General features: G+C 42.8%; 1 protein-coding gene across 1 annotated transcript; it reads left to right on the top strand.

The window, feature by feature from the left end:
* The first annotated feature begins 4221 nt into the window (after positions 1-4221).
* Positions 4222-26288, top strand: smarcd1 (SWI/SNF related BAF chromatin remodeling complex subunit D1). The gene is made up of 13 exons (XM_088633753.1): positions 4222-4438; positions 9333-9514; positions 10021-10063; positions 10562-10684; positions 11247-11369; positions 12028-12144; positions 13428-13529; positions 16136-16297; positions 17564-17661; positions 19386-19521; positions 22111-22233; positions 23723-23824; positions 24704-26288. The coding sequence occupies exons 1-13, from the start codon at positions 4253-4255 to the stop codon at positions 24755-24757; spliced, it is 1551 nt and encodes a 516-aa protein (XP_088489879.1). The 5' UTR covers positions 4222-4252; the 3' UTR covers positions 24758-26288.
* The last annotated feature ends 706 nt before the right edge of the window (positions 26289-26994 follow it).

The following is a 26994-nucleotide window of genomic DNA, read 5'->3' as shown; positions in this document are numbered from 1 at the left end:
TGTCAGAGGCACCCGGCCTTATCGGCACAAAAACAGCAGAAAAGACTGCGTCTGGGAGTGCTGCTGACAACGCTGCGTGAGTTATGAGCGAGGCACTTCGAGAGCCGCCATCGAGTGTCACCCGTCAGTTTTAACACTGTTAGCGCCTCCCGGTGAAATGTCAGACGGAACAGGAGTGAACTGAGAAAGCGTTTTCTTTAATATTTTCTTACTGCTTTCAGTTACCTTCAAGACAGTCCCGCTGGGACAACGGTTTCACTTTTCCATCTGACATCCCTGTTTCTATGGGGGCGGGGGTGTAGGGGCACACAGCCAGACGTGTGGTGATTTAATGTGATCTAGCCTGTATTCTGCAAGCCGAACCACTCTTCAGATCTTGCCCCAGCTGCGTGAGAGAAAGAGGAAAAGAGAGGGTAAGGAGGAGACAAATGGTGTTCTTTAGAGGACGTAGATTTTAGTCATGGGGGGGGGGGGTAGTTGTGGAAGGGCCCTCTTCCAAGACTGAACCACGAAATGCTCCCATCTTAAGAAGCTTGGCTAATGGGAAGGACAAGAGTTTCCAGCTTCAAATTAATTTGTGTCTCCTCGCCTGCCTTCCTTCCTGGTGACAGCATGTGAGCAGATATCAGCCCGCAAAGGCAGGGGAGATAAGGAGCGGGGGTGTTGGGGTGGGGAGGGACTTCAGACAGAGCCTCCTCCTCCTCCGTGATGAATCTCAGAGCAGGAAAATCTTGGTTGTAGAGAAAGTGATTAATTGCACCGTTTTCAAGCTGTTTCCTAGGAAGTACAACGGTAAAATGAGCCCTGTCATCCATCACAGAAATCCTGTTCTGTGTAAGTCTTTATTTGCTCCTGACATCGGTAGAGGCCCTATGTGATATTCTAAAGCACCCTATCCCAGGCATAGGAGAGTCACTGCATTTTCTTATAAAAAGAATCGGCAGCGTTCGCTTTCCTACATAGAAGACTTAAGTATTCCATCCACCCATTTTCTAACCACTTCTTCCCATCCAGGTACAGGGTTGGGGGATGGAGCCTATCCTAGCATTCAAGAAGCACAAGCAGAACATACCCTGGAGGGGACACACTCACAAAGGCCAAACGCATGCAGACTCCTCACAGATAGCACCCCAGGTCCAGAATTCAGCTCAGGGCCCCAGAGAAGCAGCAACATTAACCACAGTGCCACTGTGCCACCCAATCAAAGTATTAAACCCCTTGAATATTATGTATTTCCTCTTAACTGGGATATTGGATTCAGTGTCCTTCTGCTACCCTGTGCAACACAGAGTCAAGGACCCCTTAAGTGAAATATATAAAATGTTCTTGCTTTGTTTTGTGCAACTGGGCCAGCAACTGCTGCAAATATCCTTCACTGTGGATTCACTGGGGACCATGTGTCTGTCTTTTCACAGCAAACCTTGACATCTGACATGGCAGGTCTCAGGCTCTGAAATCCACAGGGCCTGTTTGTGTATCCTTCAGAATTGTTTTCTCACAGGAATGACAGGATTGTGTCAGCAGAGCTGCAGGGACTTTTTCGAAAGCTGCCGTGCTCCAACAACATAAACCCAATTGGCCCTCATGTTTAAAAAAAGGATTTAGTCATCCATATCATCTGTAACATGTGCTGTTATAGGAGATTGTAATGAAGGATGGGACAACATTTCATCTCTCTATCTCTGAAGGGCTCCGACTTACTGCAGACTTATAAAGACACCTATCATTTTAACAAAAACAGGGACCTTTTCTGGAAAAAAAAAACTTCAGTAATATAATACAGGACTTTAGCTTGTGCACCACAAACGCGAGCAAACACAATTCCATTAGCCTGTGGCCCAGCTACAAGTATTATTCAATTAGCTCGATGTGATTAGTGTATTAAATCGGAGATGAACTTTTCAGAAAGCTAGACAGGAGCACAGAGCAGCCAAGGAAGCACGCCAGAGATCAAGGAATCAATAAGCCGAAAGGGGAAGTTTGTTTGTGAGTGGGGGGGGGGGTTCTGATTGACATTGGCTGAGACAGACAGACTGACAGGCTGAATGCAAAGGAGATCGACATTCTGACACAGTGAAAAAGGCAGGTGCCACGTCCTCGCAGCTGGGTAATTAACACTGTGCCTTAAAAAAAATCATCCAAACGTAGTTTTAGATTTTCTTATGCAATTTAAAAACATTGCAGTATGCCCATTTGAGACCGTCACATAGAGGGGACATCCTGGTAGTGGGTGTATCCTAAACCCCCGATTCCAGAATGCATTTCCCATCTGGAGGAACGCGCAAATGCCGTTCGGCTGTGTGTGATGCAAATCGGACAGGGAGGAACAATGTCATCTTTTCCGTGAGCGGAGCTACTCATCTGCTCCCTGGCCCAGCTGGCAAGCTCACAGAGCAGACCGGTACTCTCCCGCAGATCGATCTGCGAACTTCGCTTTTCCATTCCCCCACCTGTCACGATTGAGTTCTCCTAGCAGTGGGACCTTTGACCGGCGAGGCAGGAGAGGTGGGCCGGGTTGCTGAACAGATAGTGGTTAGCAGAGAGCATCTCCTCTCCTGACGGCTCCGACATTGCCCCTCTCCCGTCTGCACTTAAATTGGCTCTGACAAACGCGATGAGATATGAGGTCACCCTTGTTAGGACTGACAGAAAGCACTTCTTCAGGATGAAGAGGAAAAGGGAGGCGTGGAGGACATGTCAGCTGTGATGCATTGTTTCAGGATAATTATCCTCCTAGGATGAGAGAAGGTTCTTTTTTTCCCCGACATCTGCCGGTGAAGACGGCTCTCAACGTGTTAGAAGGATGCCCAATTCTGCTCTGCATGAGGCTAATGGGAGGCAAGCAACCAAGTGAAACTTCGCAGCCCCTGCAAATGGGCTGTCGGAGGAAGAGAAGCTCAGCACTCGTCGTCTGCTTGGCTCTTTAAAGCCGTTCTGTTACGTAGGACTGTGAAATCAAACAGTAAAGCTGTTCATCCGTGCACAGAAATACCATGGTTGCTGATCCAACTCTTCAAATACGTTTCGCTTTGTACAGATTGGAATATCAAGTCCACAATATACTTTTTAACCAATCAGTCCCTAATGGTAATGTGAATATTAAATGTGATTTAATATATTATTAAAGTAACCTATAATGTACTGTACATTATATAGAGTGTAAATATTACTAAAGTAATATATTTTAGGTTTTATTATAGTAAGCAGCCATGGATAGCTGTTTTGCCCCTTGATTATCAGTGTGGTATAGCTATATGTTGACTTGTGAAGTGGGCGTTTATATGCTGCTTACAAGGAACACATAATTCCCTTAAGACATGCTTTTTCTAAAACAAAACATGCATAACAAAAAAGGTGTTCTTCCTAAGGTGTGTGTATAGTCTTGTCAGTTTCATAATTCATTCTGTTTCATAGCTGTATTTACCAATGAGAATCTGGTTACAGTGCAGAAGATTAGTTTGTGCCAAGTGACCTCATTCAGACTGAAGTTAATTCAGTGAATGTCACTTGATTGATGCACACAAGACCAAAATGCTAGCAAATAATAGTTATATCAAGATATTCACCATGGGAGGCTGGTGTTTAAATAATCGTGTCAGATCATAAATATTTGTATCAGTCCATCTATCTTCATTTACTGCTTTACATAAGAATATAAGAAGGATTACAGACCTATTCTTCCACTGAGGAAAATGAAGAGCAGCGACATCTGCTGGTTACTATCTCGAGCACTTTTTATAGCCAGTAAAACTGAACCGGCGACGCAGAAATGTTTGAGAAGTTTGGGAAGTTAAGCGCATTGATTAGATTGAAGACGTAATTGTGATGGTTTACAGTAATATTCCAATGTGAAAATCGCAAGATGTATACTTTGATGTTTGTCTATATGGAAAACTATATTCGGCACGTGAATCTACGAGCCAGAAAGTTGCTTGCAAAAGCAAAATAATAAAACAATTAAAAACTACACTGAATTTACACGAGTTCTGATTTTGATTCTCGTACGATACATAAACATTGCGCACGTTCCATATTAGTCATTTCATTGAAACCATAATTATTCATATTAAAGACAAATTAGGAAATAAACGTTGCTTTCACGTCCTTCAGCAATATGGCTTCCATCGAGTTCAGCGTGCTCAGAGCCGTGTGAATAATTGCTGCTTCTTCAGTTTCTATGACAACCAGTGAGCAAAATCTCGTACAGCCCCTCTCGCGATATCCTCTTCACCACGGGCTCAGCAGGGAGAAGATGGCGGCTCGCGGTGGCTTCCAAGCGGCGGCAGCAGGAGGCGGCGGTGGAGGGCTGGGTCCAGGGCAGCCGGGACCGGGTGCTGGGCCGGGAATGGGACCGGGGACTCCCTCGGGCCGGATGGGTCCTTCCTCGGCAGCACAGAACCACCTTTACCGCTCCCCAATGCCAGGGCCCGGATACCCGGTAAGGAGGGGGAGGCGGTAACGTCAGGGGAACAAAGGGAGCCGGGAAAGACGGAGAAGCGAGGGAGGGGGTTGTGTGTGGATTAGGACCAGCGAACGTCTTTATATTTTATCAGGTGCTCAAACTGAACTACCCGGGTATACCGGTTAGAGAGAGGCGGTAGAATATAAGTCGGCAAGGAGAAAACTTCGGATGAATATCTGTTTTTCTTAGTTCTGTGCTTGTGTGCTGTGTTGCTAAACCGCCGTTGAGAGAAACGGCTCATTTACCAGCTTATGTGCCGTAGGAGGTGAGGGTGGGGATAAGGTTTGCTGATTTCCCGGTACAGCGTGCCCAGGGTGATACACATGCATTGTCCAGCTGTACTGTAGGGATGTCCTCTGCATTGCAATATCCAGGAAAGTGACGCTGAAGATGCTGAACGCACTCCGTTTCTATCTTTCCAGGCTTCTTTCTGATAAAGCACAATTATGAGCTCTACAGCTGTGTGGCCGAAGTTGCGGGTGTATATATTTTTGCAGCTGTAGTTCATTCTCTCTCACCCTTTCCCTCTTGTTTCCCTTGTTGATGAGGGATGCGGTTCACAGTATTCCCCGGTCAGAGCAAGGCTTAGGCCCGGCATAATTAAGACGGGGTGGGTGGGGGGAAATGTGTGACTAATTATCGTGGAGGTGGTCGTATTTCTCACAGATGGCGGGGAAGCAGAACTGAAAAGGCTTTTCGGGGTCTTCTTGCTGGAGAAAACGAAGATACTGAACTTTCTAAGTTTGCAACTGGCGATCAGAATAAGCAATAGCCACGACGACTGATTTGCTGCAAATTAAATTTAGCGCCTCAGCCTCCCCTACAGTTGAAATAAGGTATCGAAGTAGGGCTGATGTGTGTTGAATTAAGGTAGTTCTCGCTATTCATGAAGAGCTGAAGTTTTTAAAGTTAGGTGTGAATATTCGAAGGAATCCCACGTTTGCTAAACTATGATGTTAAAATACGAACAGCGTGTACTTTTAACCTCGGTAGCAATATAACATTTGAATCCCTTTATGATGATTTCCGTGGCACAGCAGCATCAGATGGTATGAGACCCATGTCAGAATTTACGAGCTGCAGTTTTCTTTCCAAAAGGCAAAGCCATATTTGGGTTTGTTCAAGCTAGGACAATTATTCTGAATGAGTTTGCCTTCACAGACGTGTGAAGATAAAAATCTTAAATACATGTATGGTCTGAGCAGCAGTCTGCTGCTTGAAATATCGTGCCAAACCACTGCACTGTGCGCACTGCCTTTGGTTTTCCTGAAGTTTTTTTTGTCTTTGCATGTGCATTGCAAAAAGGCCACCTTGGCAAACCCCACACCTCTCTTAGAGGAGGCAGTCTTCTTCTAAAAGAGGGTTTGTCAATACTGACCATCTACGTTAGACCTGTTGAGTGACAGAAGAACAGAATTAAAGGGTGTCCTTTGGATCTTAGGTTAGCTCATCAGAAGGGTGACTGGGATCTTCATTCTGGATGACTAGGTGAAGATTGAATGTCACGTTGCCAGTGTGGATGGGCCGGGTGTGGAGTAATGTGTTCGTGTTTGGTACCAGTTAGAATTCTCTCTGTGCTTATGTCATTGATGGGTTTGTTAGGGGGGGCTCAGTAATGGCAGGAGGAGCAACACAGAAAATCACTGGAGGTGATGACTGGAGTTCATAACAAAAGTTTAGGAGATGGGACGGTACCGGAGCTGAATCAATCTAAGCTGCCTGTAATCACTCTTTATGTAATTTCCTCACCTAAAACATTATAAATGCTATATGTGATCCCCTTCTCTCCCTCACATGTCTCCTGCATCCCTCTGCATCTGCCCTTTGGTCACTCCTCACTCCACAGAGGGGTCTCAACATCCTTGTCCTATGGTCAGGAGGGTAGCCCTCAGACAAGCCGGGCCAAGCCAGATTTACTGTGACTAAAACACTCAATAAACCTTTCAATATACTTAATTCCTGGGTGTTGTTGTTCCTAGTGAATTCTGCCAACTGTAATTGGTTGGACTCTGTGGCACTGAGCTTGTGGCAGAAGGTGACTTTGCTCACCTGGGATCTCAGACGCTGCAGAATTCGCTGCCCGGAGAACATCCAGTTTTCTGGTGTCGTAGAGTTCGCCACCGTGCAAGCTCATCGCTTACGAGCTTCTGTCCCAGAATCGTGGTGGGGGAAGAGCAGGGCTGGACCTCTCACGCTGGTCAATAAACCCAGGGCTGTAAGGCTGTGTTCTGGGCTTTTTGGTAAAGAGACCTAGATGACAGCAGTCCTCTCTGGAAGCAGAAACTGCCCTTAGCAAAGCAATTCCTAACTTAGATCGGTATGGTGCACAAAAGGGGAACGAGAGATTGCTGCCAGTGAAGTGTTGGGTCTACGCAAAAACCTGTGGGGCTGCAGGATACACTCCATTTTTCTCTTGGTTCCACCTGCCATTATCTTCAGATCCGACATTTTGGCACATGCCCGCACCTCAAGGTGGTCAGGTCATTCTGATATACCTGGGAGAGAGCTGGAGCGCTTGGAAGAACAAAGATGTGCTTCTTTGATGGGACTAGTGCAGTTTAAGCAGAACTTTTTGTTGACGTGGGAATTATTCGCCGCAGAAGCGAATTCAGTTAAATCCCTTTGGCTCACTGCCATGTTTCTTTGGTTCACGGTCAAATACTGTTAGCAATCATGTTGTTGCGTTTCAGGTCTTATAGCATCTTCTGCCTTTTGTAAGCGCGTAAATGGCGCCACTGAAAGGATGTTCTGTTCTCTCCTGTGGCCTTCAGAGGCAGCACAATATGTCTGCGTGAAAGCCGCTCCAAAGCCAGCACGCTTTACAGACACACCGATTGTTCAGGGAAGCCCAAGGTTACTTCTGCTGCCTATGAAAGACGGGAGACGCAGCTATGTAGTAGCAGTGTGAGGGAGGGAGATGTGGAATTATTCTTGTTTGTTGTAATTTCTGGTTTATTGAACGCTCGTGTGCCTTTAGTGATAGACGCACGCTTTTGAAAGTGCGTCGCGGTAAGACATTCTCCAGTTCTGGGCCACAAAATCCTTGCTATTTGCAAAACGTAAGGGCAGCATGGAGGGGGGAGGCACTAAATGCCAGTGCCACAGGATGCAGAAAAGTCAAGTGGCCTACATGTTATGAGCTCCTGAGCATCCTCCCCTTCAGGACGAGCGCCGCACAAAGTTAAGTGTTGTTTCTGGTGGACATTGTGTGGGGGCACGCGTGTTCTAGGTTAAAGGAAAACAAACACGCACAAGACCTCCTCCTCGAGCCTGCATCAGATTCTCCAGGAGAAGCCTCTGTTCCGAGCTGCGGTGTCGCTGACGGCAGGGATGCGGGTTCTGTAGGGATGGTGCTGCGCTGGCCCGCGGTGCAGCGCGGCGGCGGCTCCACCGGGGGGTACGGTAGTGGCGCGCGGAGCGGAACGCGGGAGTGGAGAGGGCCAGGAATGTGGGCTGATGCCAGGTGGCGTGCCGGCTGCTCGTCGGGCTGGGGGGGCACTGCCTCGTGTCAGGCTGCGATGCATTCAGAGACCCGGAGCAGGCTCTTTGAGTTCCTGGCGCACGGCTGGGTGAGTTGTTCTGGCTGCCTTAGCTTTTCTGCCCTTCTCTTCGACTGCCTCATTTGCAATTTTACATATTCTTTTTCACCCTGTACTACTTGTTCTTTGAAAGTGCGTCAAACCATTGCTTTCGTCTTTCCGAAAGTGTGAATGAATGATGATCCTGTTTCACAGGACTGTGTCAGTGAACAGAGCTGTAATATTTATAGCATGTTCTGTAATGGCATGGGCGTTTGAAGAAACTGTTTTCACAGGTTTCTCTTAACTTTCTACAGTTTACCTAGATGTTTTTAAATTGCTTCCTTTTAATTTGTCTTGTGGCTAATGCAATACATTTTGCTTTTTATCCTTAGTCCTAAAGAAATGGCAGATAGTATATTTATAGGCTAAATGTGTAATTAATTATGCTGTTCTTGGTATTGTTTTCTGGTTCTGTGGCTTGCTGTAATTATCACTCTGCTTAGTTAGCAGGAAGAGATTGAGAGTGTAGCTTGGCACCTCGGCAGGCTTGTCCTCTGTTAAGCTTTAAGGGAGCTAGTGGCTTATTAATGCATGGGATAGACAGTATTAGTGGAGACGTCTTTGATCGTGTATGCAGCCTCTTAGCACAGAGGTGTCGGTGGATGTGAGCACTGCTGTTGATGTGTAGTGTACACTACAATTTATGTGGAAAACGTGGTGCATAAATGTAGCTGGATATTACAATTAGTAACCTTATTTTTAGCTCAGTAAAAGAAAGCAGTTCAGAAAAAAAGCAGAATTTCTTGTGCACTTAAGAGTATGGACAGTTGCAAACAAGAGGAAGCCATTGGGCGACTCAAACATGTTTGGTAGTATCTCGTCAATCCTGAATCTCACCCAGCTGTTTCTTGAGGGAAGATCAGGGTGTCGGCTTCAACAACATGGATTGGGTGACTTGTTCCACCCTCCCACAACCCTTTAGGCAAAGTGCCTCCTGATCTTAGTTTAACATACACTTCCACATAGTTTTCACTTGTCCATCTTTTAGTTTAAGACTTTAAACATTCTTTATTTTTCAGGTAATTTAAGAACCAGCTTTTTTGTTAGTTACAACACATTTTATGCAGATATGTTCAATTAAAACATAAATTTGCTTTGGAAATATGCCTTGTGTAATTCTTTAGACACTTTATTACTTAATTGCACCAAACAAATAGCATCACTGCACCAAACGTAGCAGTGTATAGCGCTAACCGCAACTGTGTAAAATGAGGCACAGAGAGCGAGATGAGTATGTTTCATGAAATCTAAGTGTTTTTTCTTCGGTCATCCTTTCCTTTCCTCTCCAGCGTCCTGGGATGCCTCCAGGTAGTCGTATGACCCCTCAGGGCCCGTCGATGGGCCCGCCTGGCTATGGTGCCAGTCCAGTCTCAAGACCTGGCATGCCGGTGATGGACCAGTCGCGCAAGAGACCTGCACCACAGCAAATCCAGCAAGTGCAACAACAGGCGGCTCAGAACCGCAACCAACAGTAAGAGAACTTTGCTCATTACTGCTTTATGGATAGGTGCTTTTCCAGATAAACATCTGGGAAATGTGTATTGCACATTTGGTGGTGTACTATGGTTATTCTGTAGACCAAACCAAATCGAAGTATTGCTCATAAGCATGACCTTAATCTCCAGAATTAAAACTAATTAAATTTCATATTATGGTAGTGGTTTTATGATGTTAGTGAAAGCTGGGACGTTTATGCATATTAATTGTCATGTAGCCTTCATTCAATACGAAATAGATAGCAATGTGCATAGCTGTAATTTACTTAAGCTGAGAGTGAGACATCTGTACTATACGAATTCTGTTCCTAACGCATGGTTGTACAGCTGCTTTTATTTTTTCTTGATTGATCCAAACTATACATTGTGCATTTGCAATGCAAATTGCATCAGCAGTGTCCGTTAATGTGGGTTTTATGAGTAATGAGGGAAGGGCCTTTCCTAATGCATTAAGTTCAGCAAATTTTCCCTTTATCCTCAGTGCAAAGAAAAAAAAGATGGCGGATAAAATTCTACCTCAGAGGGTGAGTGTAAGAGTTTTAAAAACATGTTGCTGAGCCTTTAAGGAGTCCAAAACCGTGTGTCTCGGTTCTTTGAATGTAAAAATGAAGTATTCGCCAATTGTTTTCTAAAGAGTTATGTTCTCCAAGACAGCTTTGAAACCTTAAACATTGTAGTATGAAGTGCATATACTTGAATCACCTTCTAGAGACTGCTGTGACTTGGATGTCTTGGACCACATTTTAAGATGCTTAAAACCTGGGTTCTTTGCATCTAAATCAAACTGAAGAATAGTTGCAAAAGATTACTGATAATATTCCTCTTTGTGTGAGTGAAAGAGGCAGATGTCTTTCGGTACAGTGATCATTAAATCTCTGTCACTTGGTAACAATTAAAGCTCTTCTATTGAATCTAATTGGTTTTTGCACTTTTCCCACAACATCTGTGCACGCAGTCTGTCTTGTTTCGCAGTTGAATTGAACTTCTGACAGCTACTTAATATTCTCAAACTTCCCATACAGATCAGAGAGCTGGTACCAGAATCGCAGGCCTACATGGATCTTCTGGCGTTCGAGAGGAAACTGGACCAGACTATAATGCGGAAAAGACTTGACATTCAGGAGGCACTCAAACGGCCTATCAAGGTGAAGGCAGCAAAAATAAATTGAAGTACACCTTTTTACACTTGCCTATGAATTGGTTCAGTTTAAAGGAATGTTAAAGTGAAATTGACCAGTTCAGATGTTGCTCTGCTTGCATGTTTAATTGGATTTGTTCAATATTGAGTCTTGAGTACCAATGTGTTGGTCTGCAGTGACCAGTGCTGGACTCCTGTTGCTTGACTTGCTAAACTGCAATGTTAAGTTTGCAGCATTGCATGATGGAGGCTGTCAGTCGCATACAGCAAAACAAGTAGAAGTATGATTGTTTTATTTGGAATTTTGCCTTTTGCAAACCATGATTTGTTATATTATTTTCCGTAATTTGAGATTGGATTTTATTTATTTATTTTAAATTTATAAAAGGTGTTGGGTGGGAGAATTTCTTTTTCAAGATCCCATGTTAGGTGAGCCATTCTCTGGAGTCCTCTGCCATCTGGACACATGAAAGGCATGCAGCTGCCTGTTTGAAGCAACTGAGGATTTAACTTTGATCTTGAAATTGTTTGAAAACCTTGTCAACCCATTTTTTTTGTCATCCCTTTAGCAAAAGCGAAAGCTTCGCATTTTCATTTCAAATACGTTTAATCCTGCCAAGCCTGATGCGGAGGACGGCGAGGGAACTGTGGCCTCCTGGGAGCTGCGTGTGGAAGGCAGACTCCTTGAGGATGTGAGTATGTTGCCCTTCCAGGGACAGTGTGGGTGGGGGCTGTATTTTATCGGTAGAGAGAGAAACTGGGACACGTGAACATCACGATCAGGGCCCTGGCAGAAGAAAGCTGTGCTAGGCTGGGCAACCCTGTCTCTCCTTTAAACTAACAGCAGCAAGAGTTGCATGTTGCTTATTTCATGGGTGTTTCAACTGCGGCCCTTCTAGTCCGCTTTGCTCCAGTTCTTCTGTGCAACTAACACCTTGTTATATGGACAGTGTCCATATAACTTTTTAGCACTAAAGCACTGGAGTGGAGTGGATTGGGCAATAGCCCAGGCTGGGTTGCTATATTTTGGCCTCCTAATCCAGGATTTGAATGAATTGCCAGCCAGGGTTAGTTGGCAATGTTCATTGTTTAGAATCATGAGAGAATGTGGCCCGAACTGTGCGAAACTGAAGGATTCTCACTGGTCTTCAGCTCTCCTTGCTCCTTGGTGTGGTGTGAGGTGAATTTGATGAGTTATTAAGGCAGCCACGTAAACCATGCTGTAGTTATTGTGCCGTAATTGCATGCCCTATAATTAATTTGCCATTGTTGAATACACTTGCAGGTGATGTTACAGTCCCAGCCTTTAATGCTTTAGTAACCGGTTTCTTGCCCTGGCCTGTATTTCAGACAGCTGTATCCAAGTATGATGCCACGAAACAGAAAAGGAAATTTTCCTCTTTCTTCAAATCTCTGGTGATTGAATTAGACAAGGACTTGTATGGCCCTGACAACCACTTGGTCGAGGTGAGTGTGAAATACTGTTCTTCATAACCAAGGTCTTTTCCTTTGGAGGAAAGGACCTTTCCTAATGCATTAAGTTCATTATTCGAGGGTTCTGTTCGCCTTCACTTTCTTTTCAAATGGCCATTAAAATCTTTATACCATTTATAGACGTTCAGATTTAAAATGTCAGAATAAACTCAAACTTTTCTAGCTTTTCTGGCTGCATGGAGGTCATTGCAAAGTGCTTTCCTTATGCAGACGTTGTCAGAAGATGCCCTTGCACCGCTTATCAAGAAAATAAACTGCAGAGTTAATATGGAAATAATGGAAGCATTAATTTTCATGAGAGAATGCCTTTGCTGAGAGGATCGGATACACAGAGCAATGAACTAGCTAATTAGGGCACCATATTAGCAAGTTATTTTTTTTAAAAGCTGTTAAAAAGGCTTATTGAAGTGAAATATAGTGACAGCAGATGAACACGTCTGAGTTAATGGGGTGGTTCGGAATTGATTTTTTTTATCATCTTGGCACAAATGATGTGTTCTGCCGGCTTCTTTTGTCAGAATTAAAATCCAGAAATGAAAAGGCCCATTAAATGAAGTCTCCAACCTTAATGACAAGAAGGAGAGAGCACTGCGGAAGAATGTGGAGTGTGGGCGTTTTTCCACTTGGGCATCAACAGAGTGAAAAACCTGAAAAGACAGACAGGCTGCAATAAACCAGATGGTGCTTTTCACCAAAACTGGGTGACGAACAATGTATCTGTTCTTGAAGCTTTTGGTGTAAAAGTCTTGAGCATGTTTCCTTGACGTTGCAGCATCTCCCGAGTAGATGAGGGATGGGCAGTGTAGAATTTCTGACAGGGAAGAAAGCAATGTATTTTTCACTGTGACCATATTTTTCACCTAACTTCTCGAGCTATACTCCAGGTAAATGAAAAATACACAGTACCACAATCCTCAATGGAATGATTGACTCCGATGCATAGCTAACACAGATCCAACCAAGAGCTGATTGTAAAAACTAGACTCCTTGTTTGACTGGCTGCTTTTATTGAAAAATTTCCAAAGGATGAGCTAAATTGTTTTAAGTTTATTGAAACCACTGAGTTCATCTCTCGCCTTGTGATTTAATTTGGGAAAAGCTTAATCTGTGTCAGCCAGAAGCGAAGGCTTCTCAGGCTGTGCGGGATTGAAAGAGTGGATATACACTAATTATCTGTGCATGTGAATGTGCCAGATGGTGTGAAATGCACGTCTGTGATTAGGGCTTAATAAAGGATCTAATGTGACTGTTTTCAGTGGCACAGGACTGCTACCACCCAGGAGACGGACGGTTTCCAGGTGAAGAGACCTGGTGACGTGGGAGTGCGCTGCACAGTGCTCCTCATGCTGGACTACCAGGTAAACGCCACAGTGGGAAGTAGTTTTGTACAAAATGGTGCTTAGTGCTACGAGCCAGGACCAGCTGTGTTTAAACCCGTCGCACTTTTAAACAGACTGCGTGCACTGCAAGTGTAATGTCAACCAATAAACCACAATGGCAGAAATAAATTGTGGGAAAGGTGAAACAATCGGATGTCATCATTCACTACATTTTAGCCTTTGCATTTGGAATTCATCCTTTTGCCTCGTCTGCACATTGCGGCTGCACCTGGGGTTTCTCCCTCTTCCCAGTGGGAGGTGCCCAATACATCTCCAGTGGGATTCTCACCGGGTGCTCAGCCCGCTTCAGCTCGGTCCTGTTGATCTGAAGCTCCACTCTGAGTCTCTCCTGGATAGCTGAGAACAGTGGGGTATATGAACAAGTCAGGGAAGAGGGGGTGTCATCTGGTGTGTCCTGGTTGGCCTTTATCCCCCCTCCCAGTGGGAAGTGCCCCGTAGATCTCCAGCGAGGTCCTCACTGGGTGCTCAGCCCACCTCAGCTGGGTCCTGTTGATCTGGAGCTCCACGCTGAGTCTGTCTTAATAGCTTAGAACAAGCCCAGCAGCCCTGCAAAGAAACCTCATTTCCTCTGCTTGAACCCTCTGTCTGATTCTTTCTGTCATCACCAAGAATCCCTGGGGATAGGTGTGGATGGAGGGTCAACTTTTAAACTGCAATGCCCAAGTTTGCCACATATACAAGGGTGCTCCAGAAAAATAATCAAGGTGCCACACAATAATGAATGACAAATTAAAATTAAGTTTACTACAACACTTAATGAAAGCATCGTTGATATTTACAAGAAAACCAGAAGAAAGGTTTTAAGACTTAAGGGTGAAAAATTTCTTTTTCAGCACATTTCCAGTTTAAAGGTGGTAGAATTCTCTTAAGGTTTAGCCAAAGCCTGTTCCAGCGACACCAGATGCCAGTTGGTGGTGTAAACATGGGTTTTGATATCTTGGTGAAGAGCTGGACGGGAAAGCCATGACCTTGACTAAGTTTTATAGCCTTGCGTAGCGGAAAGGCCAAGTTTGAAAACAGACGATGAAAGTCTTCCTTTTGTAGTGCCCAAGAAACTAAAGCTGCAATTGAGTGTTCTTTACAAAGGAAACTGGTGCTGCAGATGTTTGCTTTGCTGAAGTTCACTTTTGTTGCATCACCAGCAGGAGCTACCAAAGACTGCCACATGGTGGCAGCAGAGCAGTGCCTCTTGCATATCTTAAAGGGGGTCTGTGGTCCCAGTTCCTCAGGCCGGTTATTAAATCTCAGTAACTAATTGATTATATCGCGGAGGTTTACAGACTACAAATTAAGTGCAAAATTGTGAACTTAATGAAAGTACTGTGTGGTTGCCATTGTTGTTGCAAACCTTTAGTCTCGCGGTGGGTGAGAGCAAGAGCTTGCACTAATTGTGACCTGAAGCGATCCTTCCTGCTCACTAGTCAATGCAGTAACTAATGTAATGTGATGTATAAACAAAAAAGTACAGGTTGTGCAGCAGACATTTCACCGCAGAAATGTTCATTGTGATCGCCAAAACCTTCTCAGTCAAGAGCAATATTTCTATTCTATTCTGTTTTTAAAAAGATTAAGATTAAAAATGATAAAAATTAAATGTAATAATATATATCGCTTTTCTGGACACTCCACTCCTCCACCACCAATGTGCAGCATCCATCTGGATGATAATAATTGCTTACACTTATATAGCGCTTTTCTGGACACTCCACTCAAAGCGCTTTACAGGTAATGGGGACTCCCCTCCACCACCACCAATGTTTAGCGTCCACCTGGATGATGCGACGGCAGCCATAGTGCGCCAGAACGCTCACCACACATCAGATATCGGTGTGGAGGAGAGCAGAGTAATGTAGCCAATTCATAGAGGGGGATTATTAGGAGGCCATGATTGGTAAAGGCCAATGGGAAATTTGGCCAGGACACCAGGGTCACACCCCTACTCTTTTCGAGAAACACCCTGGGACTTTTAATGACCACAGAGAGTCAGGACCTCGGTTTTACGTCTCATCCGAAGGACGGTGCCCGTTTACAGTATAGTGTCCCCATCACTATACTGGGGCATTAGGACCCACATGGACCGCAGGGTGAGCGCCCCCTGCTGGCTTCACTAACACCTCTTCCAGGAGGCTTCCAGAGTATTCACAAGCATGCTTGTTTACAATGTGATACGGCCCCATCGCCTCACCGGACGTTTTGTCGCCTCGTATCAGAATAGGGAATGGCAGAATATGGCTCTGCGATATGTGAAAATTGTCTATTTTATTATGTATATTGGGGGTTTTACATGTTAGTGTGTACATTATACTTTCATTGTTGTTTGAAATGCACTCATCAAAGCCGATTCTTTCTAACCCCAAAATATACTATAAATATTGCGAAGCTATATTTTCTATTTTTGTGGTTTGAATGTTTTACTAAAGAATATCTATCTCTATAGTTGGACACCTGATGACTTGAGGAGCAGTAGGATAATTGAGTTTTTTCAGAACTTGATTTAATCTTGAGTTTGTTTTATGCTTTGATTCTAATTTTAACCTAAACCTTCTACCCTTGCGGTCCTCCAGCCTCCTCAGTTCAAACTGGACCCTCGACTGGCTCGCATGCTGGGCATTCACACCCAGACCCGCCCGGTCATCATCCAGGCCCTCTGGCAATATGTCAAAACCCACAAGCTGCAGGACCCGCACGAGCGGGAGTTTATCAACTGCGACAAATACCTCCAACAGGTAGGAGGAGCTGTTTGCTTTGCTTCTTCATTCTTTACGTGACTTGCTAAGGTAGTTGAGAACAAGCTCTCGAGCTCCTGTTTACTGTGATAACCACGGAAGTGAAGCATGGAGCCATTTGAGTGAGGCATCTTGCTAAGGGGTACAACTGCAATATGGTACCCAGGATTTGAATATGCGACTCTCTGGTCCATGTTGCTTTAAGCATTATAATATTTACTGTTTTAGATTGTGTGTGTTCTTTTTTTTTTTAAGTGTATTTAGAAGACAAGTCAACATAGTCATGCCACTGGTGTGGAAAACCTGGTTCATGTTCATCTACTCTGACTCTACAGAGAGCAGCTGATGTTACACTTGACTATTTTGACCACTTGAAGTTTTAAGCAGGCATCTTTTTTTAGCTTAAGTATGTAATTTAAGATGAATATATGTGTAAAAGTCTCTACAGTTAATTAAATGTGGAGTGCAATGAACAGTCTTTGTTATGGGTGAAAACAATCATGTACAATATAAATATCATTTTATGCATAAAGGTAAATAGTGTTAAGATGTATTGGTTAAAATTATCTATTTAAATCACCAGATATTTTAATGATGTACAGGGCACTTGTAAGACCTTGTTTAGAATATTGTGTAAAATTTTGGTCATCACATTAAAATCATTTGTTGTTGCTCTGGAATCTGTCTGGACCTACAATCTAGGTCTTAAAGGAATGTCCTCCTCTGAGAGGTTAAAGTAATGGGACCTACTTGGTATTGAGCACAGAAGACTATGTGGGGACCTGACTGAAGTGTTCAAAATCCTCCAATGCATTCACAGTGTCATTCCAGCGAACTCCTTCAGAATCAATAGTGAAACATGATTAGCAAATACTCCGGCTTTTTTAAAGAAACAGCCAGACTAGATCCTTTGATCAATTAGCTACTAAGCAACCAAACAACCTGAATTGGACAAATTGCCTTCTTTCATTTGTAACCTTTCTTATGTTCTTATTATAAGTTCAGGAAGCGTGAAATTGGATCTTGAAAACGTAAGAGCCACTTTTTCAAGTGTACTTCAGACTTTGTGATTTTTTGAGTTTCTGTTTTGTGCAAGTCTTCTATTTTGAATGATGTTCTGCTAATCTCATTGGAAAGATATCTTCACATATTATTGTTTTTAGCTGTCAAGACTCTTGAGCATAATCTGCTTCTCTCTTCTTCATCTGGCGCTACAGATGCTCCCAGTGTTGATTGTATCAATCCAACTGCTTGTTAATCTTGTAGATATTTGAGACCCAGCGAATGAAGTTCTCCGAGATCCCTCAGCGTTTGCACGCTCTGCTGATGCCCCCAGAGCCAATCATCATCAACCACGTCATCAGGTGAATATGCCTCCAGCGTCACAGCTGTGTGCAGTCTGCTGCATTGGTCAGCGTCAGTCAGTTTGCTTCCACGCACTGCTGCTGTGCATCTCAGGAGTTCACAAATGCAAAATTGAGAAACGTCGTCTCTGTTCCATAAATAGTTCGTGGTGGGGGGTTCTTTGAGAACAATTAACCTGTATCCATTCCCAACACATTTCGTCACGCTTGGCCTGGCTGCTGCTGCTGCTGCTCTGACTCCTGTCTCCACCTGCTGCAGAATACTAATCATCTGGACACTTGGAGCACTTGGTGTCGGTATACGGTCACACCTCTTCCAGGTGCCCGTCAGAATAAGTGCTCGGGGCTCTGTCTCTGCGTTTGGACACTGAGCCCCTCGAGTGCCATTTCTGTCTTTTTCTCTCCTGTTTGACTTTGCTTGTTATCTGAGCTTTGTTCCCATGACCGTGTCCTTGGATCACCCCTTTGATCCAAGATGTCTCTGGCTGTTCACTCAGATTGAAGCCTTGACCTCTCACCTGGATCCTTCTTGGCTTTGTCTGCTACCGTCTCCCTCCCGGTTACAACCCCTGCTTCGTTTGCATTTCAACCCTATTCTGCCCTAATGCGCAGGTTTACCCACATACCCACTCTAGGCAGCGATGAGAAGGACTTATAATTCCTCACGTTCTCATGGTAGAATCACAGTCACGTGAAACAGTTGTATGATCTCAGGTGTACCGTGCAGGTTTTCCGCACAGAAGCAGTAGGTTTTCAATTGCGTCTTTAGGGAAGGACAGACCCTGCAACAGTGTGCTGCAGCAACACGGTCTCCGTGTGAGCTCCCCACTCTGCCCTGTTCCTGTAACCCTCAGTACTGCCCAGCTGTTCGCTGTCAGCACCCTCCTCTCAGGTCCCCGGATCTCGGCTGCCTCTTGCTCAGCAGTTGGGCTCTTCGCACTCCTGGATTGAGCTCCGAGTCCCACCTCTGGAGCGTGACATTGCACATTTATTGTGTGACTTGTATAATACGCCACTGCAAAATTTCCGGTTGTTCTCATGCGTTAAAAATAAAACTTAATTTTAAAGGAGGGTATGAATGAGTAGGATGGTAGGCACGATGAATGTAGGCTGAGGAAATGTTCTTATTTTAATTTTAGTTGTGCAAGACAAAACTAAGTGGGCTAAGGCCAAAGTAACTATTAATTAGCATCTCCTCTGCCAAGGATATGATTGTTTTTTATGGATCTCTCCCAGCTTACAGCTTGTAAACACCCTATCATAGTTCAAGTAGGCACCTGCGTCAGCATGTGTAGGCTGCAAAGGGACAAGTAAAGGTTTATTCCATGCTGAAAAGAGAAGAAAGGAAAAGTTTAGGCTATGGAGCCTTCTTCAACACCCAAAACCGAAATTTTGTGTTTCCTTTTTTCAGCATGGAATGAACCTTTACTTGTTCCTTAACACCCTAACATGTTTTTATTGTGCAGTATGTACAACACTGTTGGCAGCACTGAGCAGGACTTATAATTCCTTACATTCTCATGGTAGAGTCATGGTCACAGTTGTATAATCTCAGGTGTACCACGCAGAAACAGTGGGCTTTCAATTAAGTCATTAGGGAAGGACAGAGCCATCCTGTCTCCAGAGGGCATTATTGACCTAGCTAACCAATTACTTGCATGCTATAAAAAAAACTACCCACTGTCCAGAGTGCAGTCTTGTCAATGTTACATCTTGTTATACAGTGTTGACCCCAATGACCAGAAGAAGACAGCCTGCTATGACATTGATGTAGAGGTGGATGACACATTGAAGACCCAGATGAACTCCTTCCTGCTGTCCACAGCCAGCCAGCAGGAGATTGCAGGGCTGGACAATAAGGTAACGGATTTTTAATGCAGGGTACCGATGTGTCATACCATTGAAGGAAATCTATACTCCATACTTTGTTTGGGGTCTAGTTACAAAAGTAATCATCTTTGAAAATGACTGTGGGCCCTTCCCACGTATGGGCATTAAGGTTAAGTGCTATCTAAAAATCAAACTATGCATTTAATGTTTTTTGGTCTACAAAAACTTTTTATTTTCGAAGAATGTAGCTGTTTGTAGACCAGCCATGCATTCATGAACACGTGCCAAAGTGTGTTTTTGTGGTTGTGTGAGATGTTTAATAATGTGTACGTACTCTAACGTGGGCTTGTGGAATTGCAGTTTGCTTCACTGCAGCTGCTTTTGATGGAATTGGTACAAATATGCCATTCTTTATGAACTTCTCAAACACTGTGCCATTGTTCGACAATTACAGAATATTTTGCTGGGGTGTAAAGTCTTTCCATCCTTATGTGATTTCTTTTGTCATATTTGCTGCTTGGCGTCCTGATGCTGGAAATTTAATGTCCTGTGGATCTACTTAACACAGCAGTTACACCTGTTTTTTATAACCAAAATTCCCTTTACAACCAATTTTTTAACCATTTAAGGTTAAGGTGTCCAAGTAATTGTGCTCAGCCCTGCATATGTTGTTCAAAGAAATTAATTTGTGCATTCTGACATTGTCTGGAATTTTTCTGAATGTGTATCATAACCTTATTTGCAACCCTGCTGAAATAGTTTAGTATCAGGGAACACCCCTGTAAGAGATGCTGTCCTTCCAGTTAAACACTTAATCAGCTTCCTGACTGTTTTATTACACTCTTGTCAGACTGCTCAGAAGAGTAGGGATGCTTACCCTGATGTCCTGACTAGGTTCTACCCCGGCTTTAAACAGCCTGTCCCCCCCTTAATGTTCCACCTTGCTTCAGGTATTGAAGTAATGTCACACTCCTCCACCTGACCCACTACTGTGAAGCTGGGCCTTTAGTAAAGGACATACTTCTCCTAAGTGTAAAGTGTATTGAAGTCCCTATAGATGGAAAGATATATAATTGCAAGGAATTACATGGTTTAGTCTGTTTGTCTTGATACCAGTGTTATCAGAGAAGGTTTAATATCTTGTAAGCACCTCTTAGGAGACACAAGAAGCCAGAGTTTGTAGATTTCTGCTCCTAAAATTATTCCCTAAAACATTTAAGACATTTCAAGTTCTCAGGGTCTGGGCTGTGTAATATAGTTTTTGCTCAAGGCAAAGCAGCTCATTATTCAGGAGATCTGTTTACTTTGAGGTTCACGGTAAGGGTTTGGTTATTGATTTCTGCAGTCACTCAAGGTCCTATTTATTTTTTCCACTTTTTCCATTCTTTCATTTTTTTTTGTATGCTTTACACTCATCCAGTTAAAAAAATTGATTTTTTTTTTAATGTGCAAACTTGTAATGAAAATCAAAACTGTTGGTAAACATTCAGTGATTCAACAAATGTCTAGTTTGTGGATAAAATGCTTAAATTAAAAAAGTTTTAAATGAAAACATTTAAGGATTATGACCGTCAGTTAAAATGTTGGCAGGATCCCTATGAGGAATTCAGGGATCTGTGTGCTTCTGTCTGTTTCCGAGTTAGGAGCAGCCTTATCTGCAGTGACAAAGAGAAAATTAATTCACTACTTCTGCTTGCATGCAGCCAGGAATGTGACTTGTAGCTATGCACCAAAAATTAAGCATTCTGCACACATTTCAATGGCTTCTGCATCCAGGCTGCCTCCTTATCAGTGGGGGAAAAAAACGAGGCTGTTTTTGCAAGACATGTTTTCCATATTTTTTTTATGTATTTCTGTCAAGGCATCTTACCATTTGTTGTAAAGATTTTTTTTTTGCCATTTTATCTAAAGTCTGTAGCCGGATGGGGTTTTCACAGCAGGCGATAAATCTTTATATACAAGGTAGTCTTGGATGATGTAGGTCTGAGTTGTGATTGGTGGTTATAGTGTTACGAATTCACAATGCTAAAACATTAATCTCAGCCTCTCGCTACATTTATCATCCCATGAGCTTTTGGAAAAGGTATTTCAATAATGCTGTTTTCTCACAAAGCTTTACGTGTTACAAGGGATGGGAAAACACAAGATGTCACACACAATACTCCTGCCTACTTTTCCACATTGAACTAATGAAACCCCTCTGGACTTTGCTATAGGACAGCACCTGACTTCTTATAGAACTGGAAACAGTTGTTTTGTGTACTAATTTATGTTGATTAAATCTAACTCCAAAACCTTTTTTAGTGTTTTCTTATTCCTATGATGCTCCAAAAACCAAGACCATAGCAGAAACTGCTAGTATTGGGACTGTCAGATATTCTTAGAAACTTCAGCTGGTCCTTTTTATTTAGTCATTTGTCACAGTTATTATTAACGTGCCATTAAAAAAAATATATCTAAAACAATTACAGCCTTTATTTAGCCCTAGCAGGCAATGTTTTATCCCATCATGCACTGATTATATTAACGTAAATTTAATCTGAATTAAGTGCATCCTTTTCTGTTCTCAGTTCAAAGTGATTGTATTTAGATCCTGCGATGTCTGCTTTCTCTTCCCAGATCCATGAAACTATAGAGACCATCAACCAGCTCAAAACGCAAAGGGAGTTCATGCTGAGCTTTGCCCGAGACCCACAGGGATTCATTAATGACTGGCTGCAGTCACAGTGCAGGGATCTGAAGGTGGGTCTCCCACAAAGCATTTCTGTCTACACATCTAGGCAGTGCCTGAATCTAAAGTGACTTGATTGCTCTGATTGAAAATGTTATCTGTTGCATAAGAGTTGCAAAATTCTTAACTGATCTAATGCCTTGAGGTGCCTGATTTTGGTTAAACATCAGTCATATGGAGCCCAAACTGTTGAGTAAATCATCTCTAACAAGTTGAGAATATAGGACAAAGATAAAAGCTTTCCACTGGAGTGTCAAAGGTCAAACACTGGATGAAACGACTGTTTAGCTTCAGAGTTTTGAAATCCTTTCTGCAGTGTTGTGCAACCTAGTCGCCACAGCCAGGATAGTTCAGTAGTGTGGAGTAGTGGTTAGGGCTCTTGACTCCCAGATGGAAGTTTTGGGGTTTCAAACCCCATGTGGGAAGCCTTACCCCTAAGGAAAATACTTCCTGCAGATTCCTCCAATAACTGCCTTGCTGGATGAGCACATCTTTTTGAGTTGTCACTGTAAATTATATAATTGTAATTTACAGTAATATAATTGCAATGGTAATTATTGAAAAAAATAAATTATTGTAAATATAATGTTTCTTTAACTCTTTAAATAAAAGAATAAAAAAGGTGAGATGTGAATGGAATGAGTCTGGAAAAATAAGTGTAGCTGGTGTTACTTCACACATGGGCGGCCAATTTATTTTAAATGCAGGATTCTTGTATATCTGCCTTGTCCTAAGTTATGTAATTTTATCTTATTCAGCTTCCCTTCCTGTTAAGCAAATGCTTACTGTAGTCTCTCTTGGCAGAGGTCCCGAGGTAACTGAATCAAGGGACACTCAGCAGTATTGTTAGCTGTAACAAATGCACCTGTCAGTACTGTGCTTGAACTCCCATCCATGGTCATAAGTGAGGTCCTGTGAATTTTCTGTGAAACCCTGTATAAAATTGCAGTTTGCGGTTTGGCCTGTGTTATAATAGGTCAGTCACAAAGTGTGGACTGGTACTAGTAAAATGACAAACTACTGACTGTTTGCCCTTTAATAACTTTCATAATTGGCATTTTTACCACTGTGAGCATGAGTTTTGAGCATGATATTGAACAGCTCCCCAATTGTATGTCAGCACTTTATGATGACTACTGACAGTCCAAGTGTACTATTAACCCTCCAATGCACCAGTCACTTTATTTTATACTGTATTCGATTTTTTTATTCTTATTATTTTATTTATGTATTTATTTTGTTTTTCATGTTTATTCTTCAAGTAATCTGATTATATCTTATGATTTTATGTTATGTTGTGCCTGATGTCTTAATTTTTACTGTTTTTATTGTTTCACTGTCATGAGCACACTGAGGCAATTTCCTAATAACTAAGTTGGCATGGCAATAAATATTGAAATATAGAATCTTTTATGTGGTGTTTGAGTGGCAGAAGCCTTAGGTGAAGTGGCCAGTATTTGGTTCCTAAGGGGTCTCAAACGTGGACCGTTCTGTTCCCAGACAATGACTGATGTGGTGGGCAACCCGGAGGAAGAGCGCAGAGCCGAGTTCTACTTCCAGCCCTGGGCTCAGGAGGCAGTGTGCCGCTACTTCTACTCCAAGGTAACCTCTGATGTGAGCTGTGAGCTGCGAGTGGTTTACGTCTTCCTCATCTGTAGGGGGATTCTTCATCTCTGATATTTCAGCTTGTTCTGCGGGTCTGAACGGCAAGGCAGCCTTTGCTGCAAGTTTGCAAAACTATCGGTGTCTTGTGTCTGGATTTGTTCACAGCTCCTTGAAATGATATAGCAGTTAAGCATTTACATATTTGTGAACTGGGATGAAGTACAGCTTCTTCATAATTCTGTTAGTTTGCACAAGATCAAACAGATCAGTCTGTTCCAACTCCTTTGAAAACGTCATGGTGCTGTTTCTCCATTCAACACTCTGTTACTGTTTGTGGGAAAAGTAACTTTTATGCAGTGTTTTCTGGATTAGGTGAATTCTGTGATTTAGGTTATGAAAGGAAAGTTTTAAATAAAAGGAAAGCTGGACAACACCTGCTCAGAAGGTAAAATATCTTAAGTAATTTTGTACAGTGGTGTGTGTGCAGGATATCCAGATCTCTTTAAACAGCAGTACTCGAAGAGCTTGGAGAAGCTGTTAAAGTGGTGCAGTTAAACTTTCTAGTTTAGTTCATTAAAAGCTGAGTTGAAGTGAAAAGTCCACAGACATATTAGCCCTCTGCTCTTAGATTTAGACATCCCTAAATTAAAACCTTTTCTCAGAGATGGAGGATGTGTTTTAATCATCACAAGTATATTTTTATATCTTCTCGAGCAAACGCTGTTCTGCTTTCCTTTTGCCTAGTTGCCACTTTTTGTATTCTGTATTCAGAACTTGTATTCTGTGTTTTCACAAAATATTGCATACTCTGCATTAAAGTCATAGAACACTTCAGTCACTCTGAAGACATCAACATGTGATTTCCTTCCGTTTCAGGTCCAGCAGAGGAGGCAGGAGCTGGAGCAGGCTCTTGGAATCAGAAACACTTAGACCTGAGCGATGTCAGCCAGGAGGGGGCATGCCCAGGGCATGGCAAGTGGGAGGGTCACCAGAACATTGCTCCACTCACAGACTCTGTGACTCCATCATTCTTAATATGCTGCCTTTAAACAGGGCTGAAGCTATTGTCTGTCCAAAAGATAAGGCCTTCTGAGTCTGATTATATCAAACACCACCCAGATAGCCAGCGGCACCATGTGGAGATCCTCCCTCTCTCTTCATTTTTGGGGTTTTGGGGTGATTTTGTTCTCATCTGATGCCCTGATTGCCTGTAAACCTGAATGCTCCCCATCTGTCCTCCTGACGTCTCCAGAACTGCCTTGCCTCCACAGTGGACCTTTAGTATACAGTGAAAACTACTTGTAGTGACTGTTCGATAACATTTTTCAGAAGTAGGAATCCTTATATGGCCATTTTTCTGAATGGCCTCCATTGATCTGTGATGCAGCTGTCGATGTAGCCTTTGAGCAGTGTTTGACTGTGTTTGGTGCTGACATCTCACAGGGTTTGGCACCAGTGCAGGAAGTATAGGTGTGTGACAATGGATCATTGATCCGTGGCTCCGTGACATTTTCTTTGCACAGTGACCTTCCCTGACTAGTAACCTACCTACAGTTAACCAGCTGGGTGTTTTGAACCTGACGAATTAACTGATGCGTTTAAACATTGTTCTTTCATTGGCAGCTTTTCCTCCAAACTCCTCTGTAGCTTCCCAGGTTCAGTCCTCTAGACAAACATAAGTGTTCTGGCTGGTACAAGCTGTGACGCAGCACTGGGATTTGCCTCGAAGGGACCATTTATCTGCTTTTTTGTGGGGGTTTGTGACCCTCACTCTTGTTGAGTTTAGAATACTAAAGACCAACTAGATAAGCACCGTTCTCTAGCCACAGGTGTTTGAGTGTAGGCAGTTTGCCATAGGTTAGTCTAGTTAGCTGAAGTACATACAGATCCTGTGCCATTTTTATTTCCTCTACAAGGAGTTGTGGAATGAGGGGATGGGACAGTGAATAAGTAAAGAAAGCTGGAATGTGGAACCCGGTTATTGTGGTGGATGTAATCATTTATATCCATTTAATCTTTGTGTATGTTTACCCTTAAGATTCAAATGATAAGAAAAAAAGCTGCAAAAAAAACAATATTGAATTATTATGTTAGACTTTTTATTGCAACAAGCCATACGTAAATCATCAAACAATTTTGACTTTACTATGGAAAGTTGACTTTGTAACAAAACTCCACTGGGTGGGATAGTATCTGGTTATTGAAGTTAGTGGTAGAGATACAGAATATGCGCATATTACTCCCTTTCCTCTCGTGTCAAGTTACACTGACATGCAATTTAATTGTAACTGTTGGATTAGTGTGTCTGCAGCAGCAGCAATCCCTGGAGGCTCAAATACATGAATATACTCAGTCTTAGGGATTTTTTTTTCTTCTCCCCCTTTATGGACCAAATTGTTTTGTTGTATTTTGTATTTACTGTGTTACCCTTATTTTAATAAAGAGCTTCTTGACTTTAAAAGTGCTTTATCTTTTTTTTATGCATTGTCCCAAAAGCGCCCATGAACTTGTTTGTTTCATTGATGTAGTTTTTCAAGTTTTAGATGTGAGGACTCTTGAGTAATGGATCACAGAAGAGGCTAATGGTAATTCTGTAGAAACACAATCTCATCATTCCCAGTTTGAAAAGATACTAAGAGATGCAGTTTAGGATGCCATCACATGTATGCGTTCTTCATGCGGTAACATCTCCCCTGTTTTTTCTTTTATTTGCCTTCTTAATTCTTCCCATCTGAAATGTTTCGGGACAGGTCTGCTCATGGCTGATGAGAAAGTGGGGTGAGATACCTAGTGAGGCTTGTCTGTGCAGCGTTCTGAAGCCTCTTGGACAAGATTTCACTCCCTTGAAATAATCGAAAATATCACCCCATGTCTCCCTTTTGCTTGAAGAGTTTAGAAAAGTTTTTTTTGCTTCATGTGAATGTCTTTCATGTTGATGAAATCAGCTGTAGGCACTCCTGCATTCAGTATTGTGAATCAAGAAGATGTACTTTTAGGGTTTACTAGTTTTAAGTGCAGTGCTTGACAGACAGAGGTTGATCTTAAACCTTTATCAAAATATTTTTGTCTCTGCGTCCTGATACCGCTTTAATGCTTGCTTTAAACGCATTTAGGTATGTGGCGCCTCTTAAATTTAATTATCTATGCGTAGCTCGAGTCGTGGTTAG

The sequence above is a fragment of the Lepisosteus platostomus genome, chromosome 1, assembly GCF_059453375.1.
Source record: "Lepisosteus platostomus isolate fLepPlt1 chromosome 1, fLepPlt1.hap1, whole genome shotgun sequence".
NCBI lineage: Eukaryota > Metazoa > Chordata > Actinopteri > Semionotiformes > Lepisosteidae > Lepisosteus > Lepisosteus platostomus.
Note: the sequence above shows the minus strand (reverse complement) of the source record. Positions and strands in the feature narration are given on the sequence as shown.

What these genes read in the sequence shown, in the direction of transcription:
- smarcd1 (XM_088633753.1), top strand. Translation starts at nt 4,253, where the DNA reads ATGGCGGCTCGCGGTGGCTTCCAAGCGGCGGCAGCAGGAGGCGGCGGT. An exon ending in CACTCAAACGGCCTATCAAG is followed by an intron (nt 10,685 to 11,246) that starts GTGAAGGCAGCA and finishes TCATCCCTTTAG; the next exon opens with CAAAAGCGAAAGCTTCGCAT. An exon ending in AAGGCAGACTCCTTGAGGAT is followed by an intron (nt 11,370 to 12,027) that starts GTGAGTATGTTG and finishes CCTGTATTTCAG; the next exon opens with ACAGCTGTATCCAAGTATGA.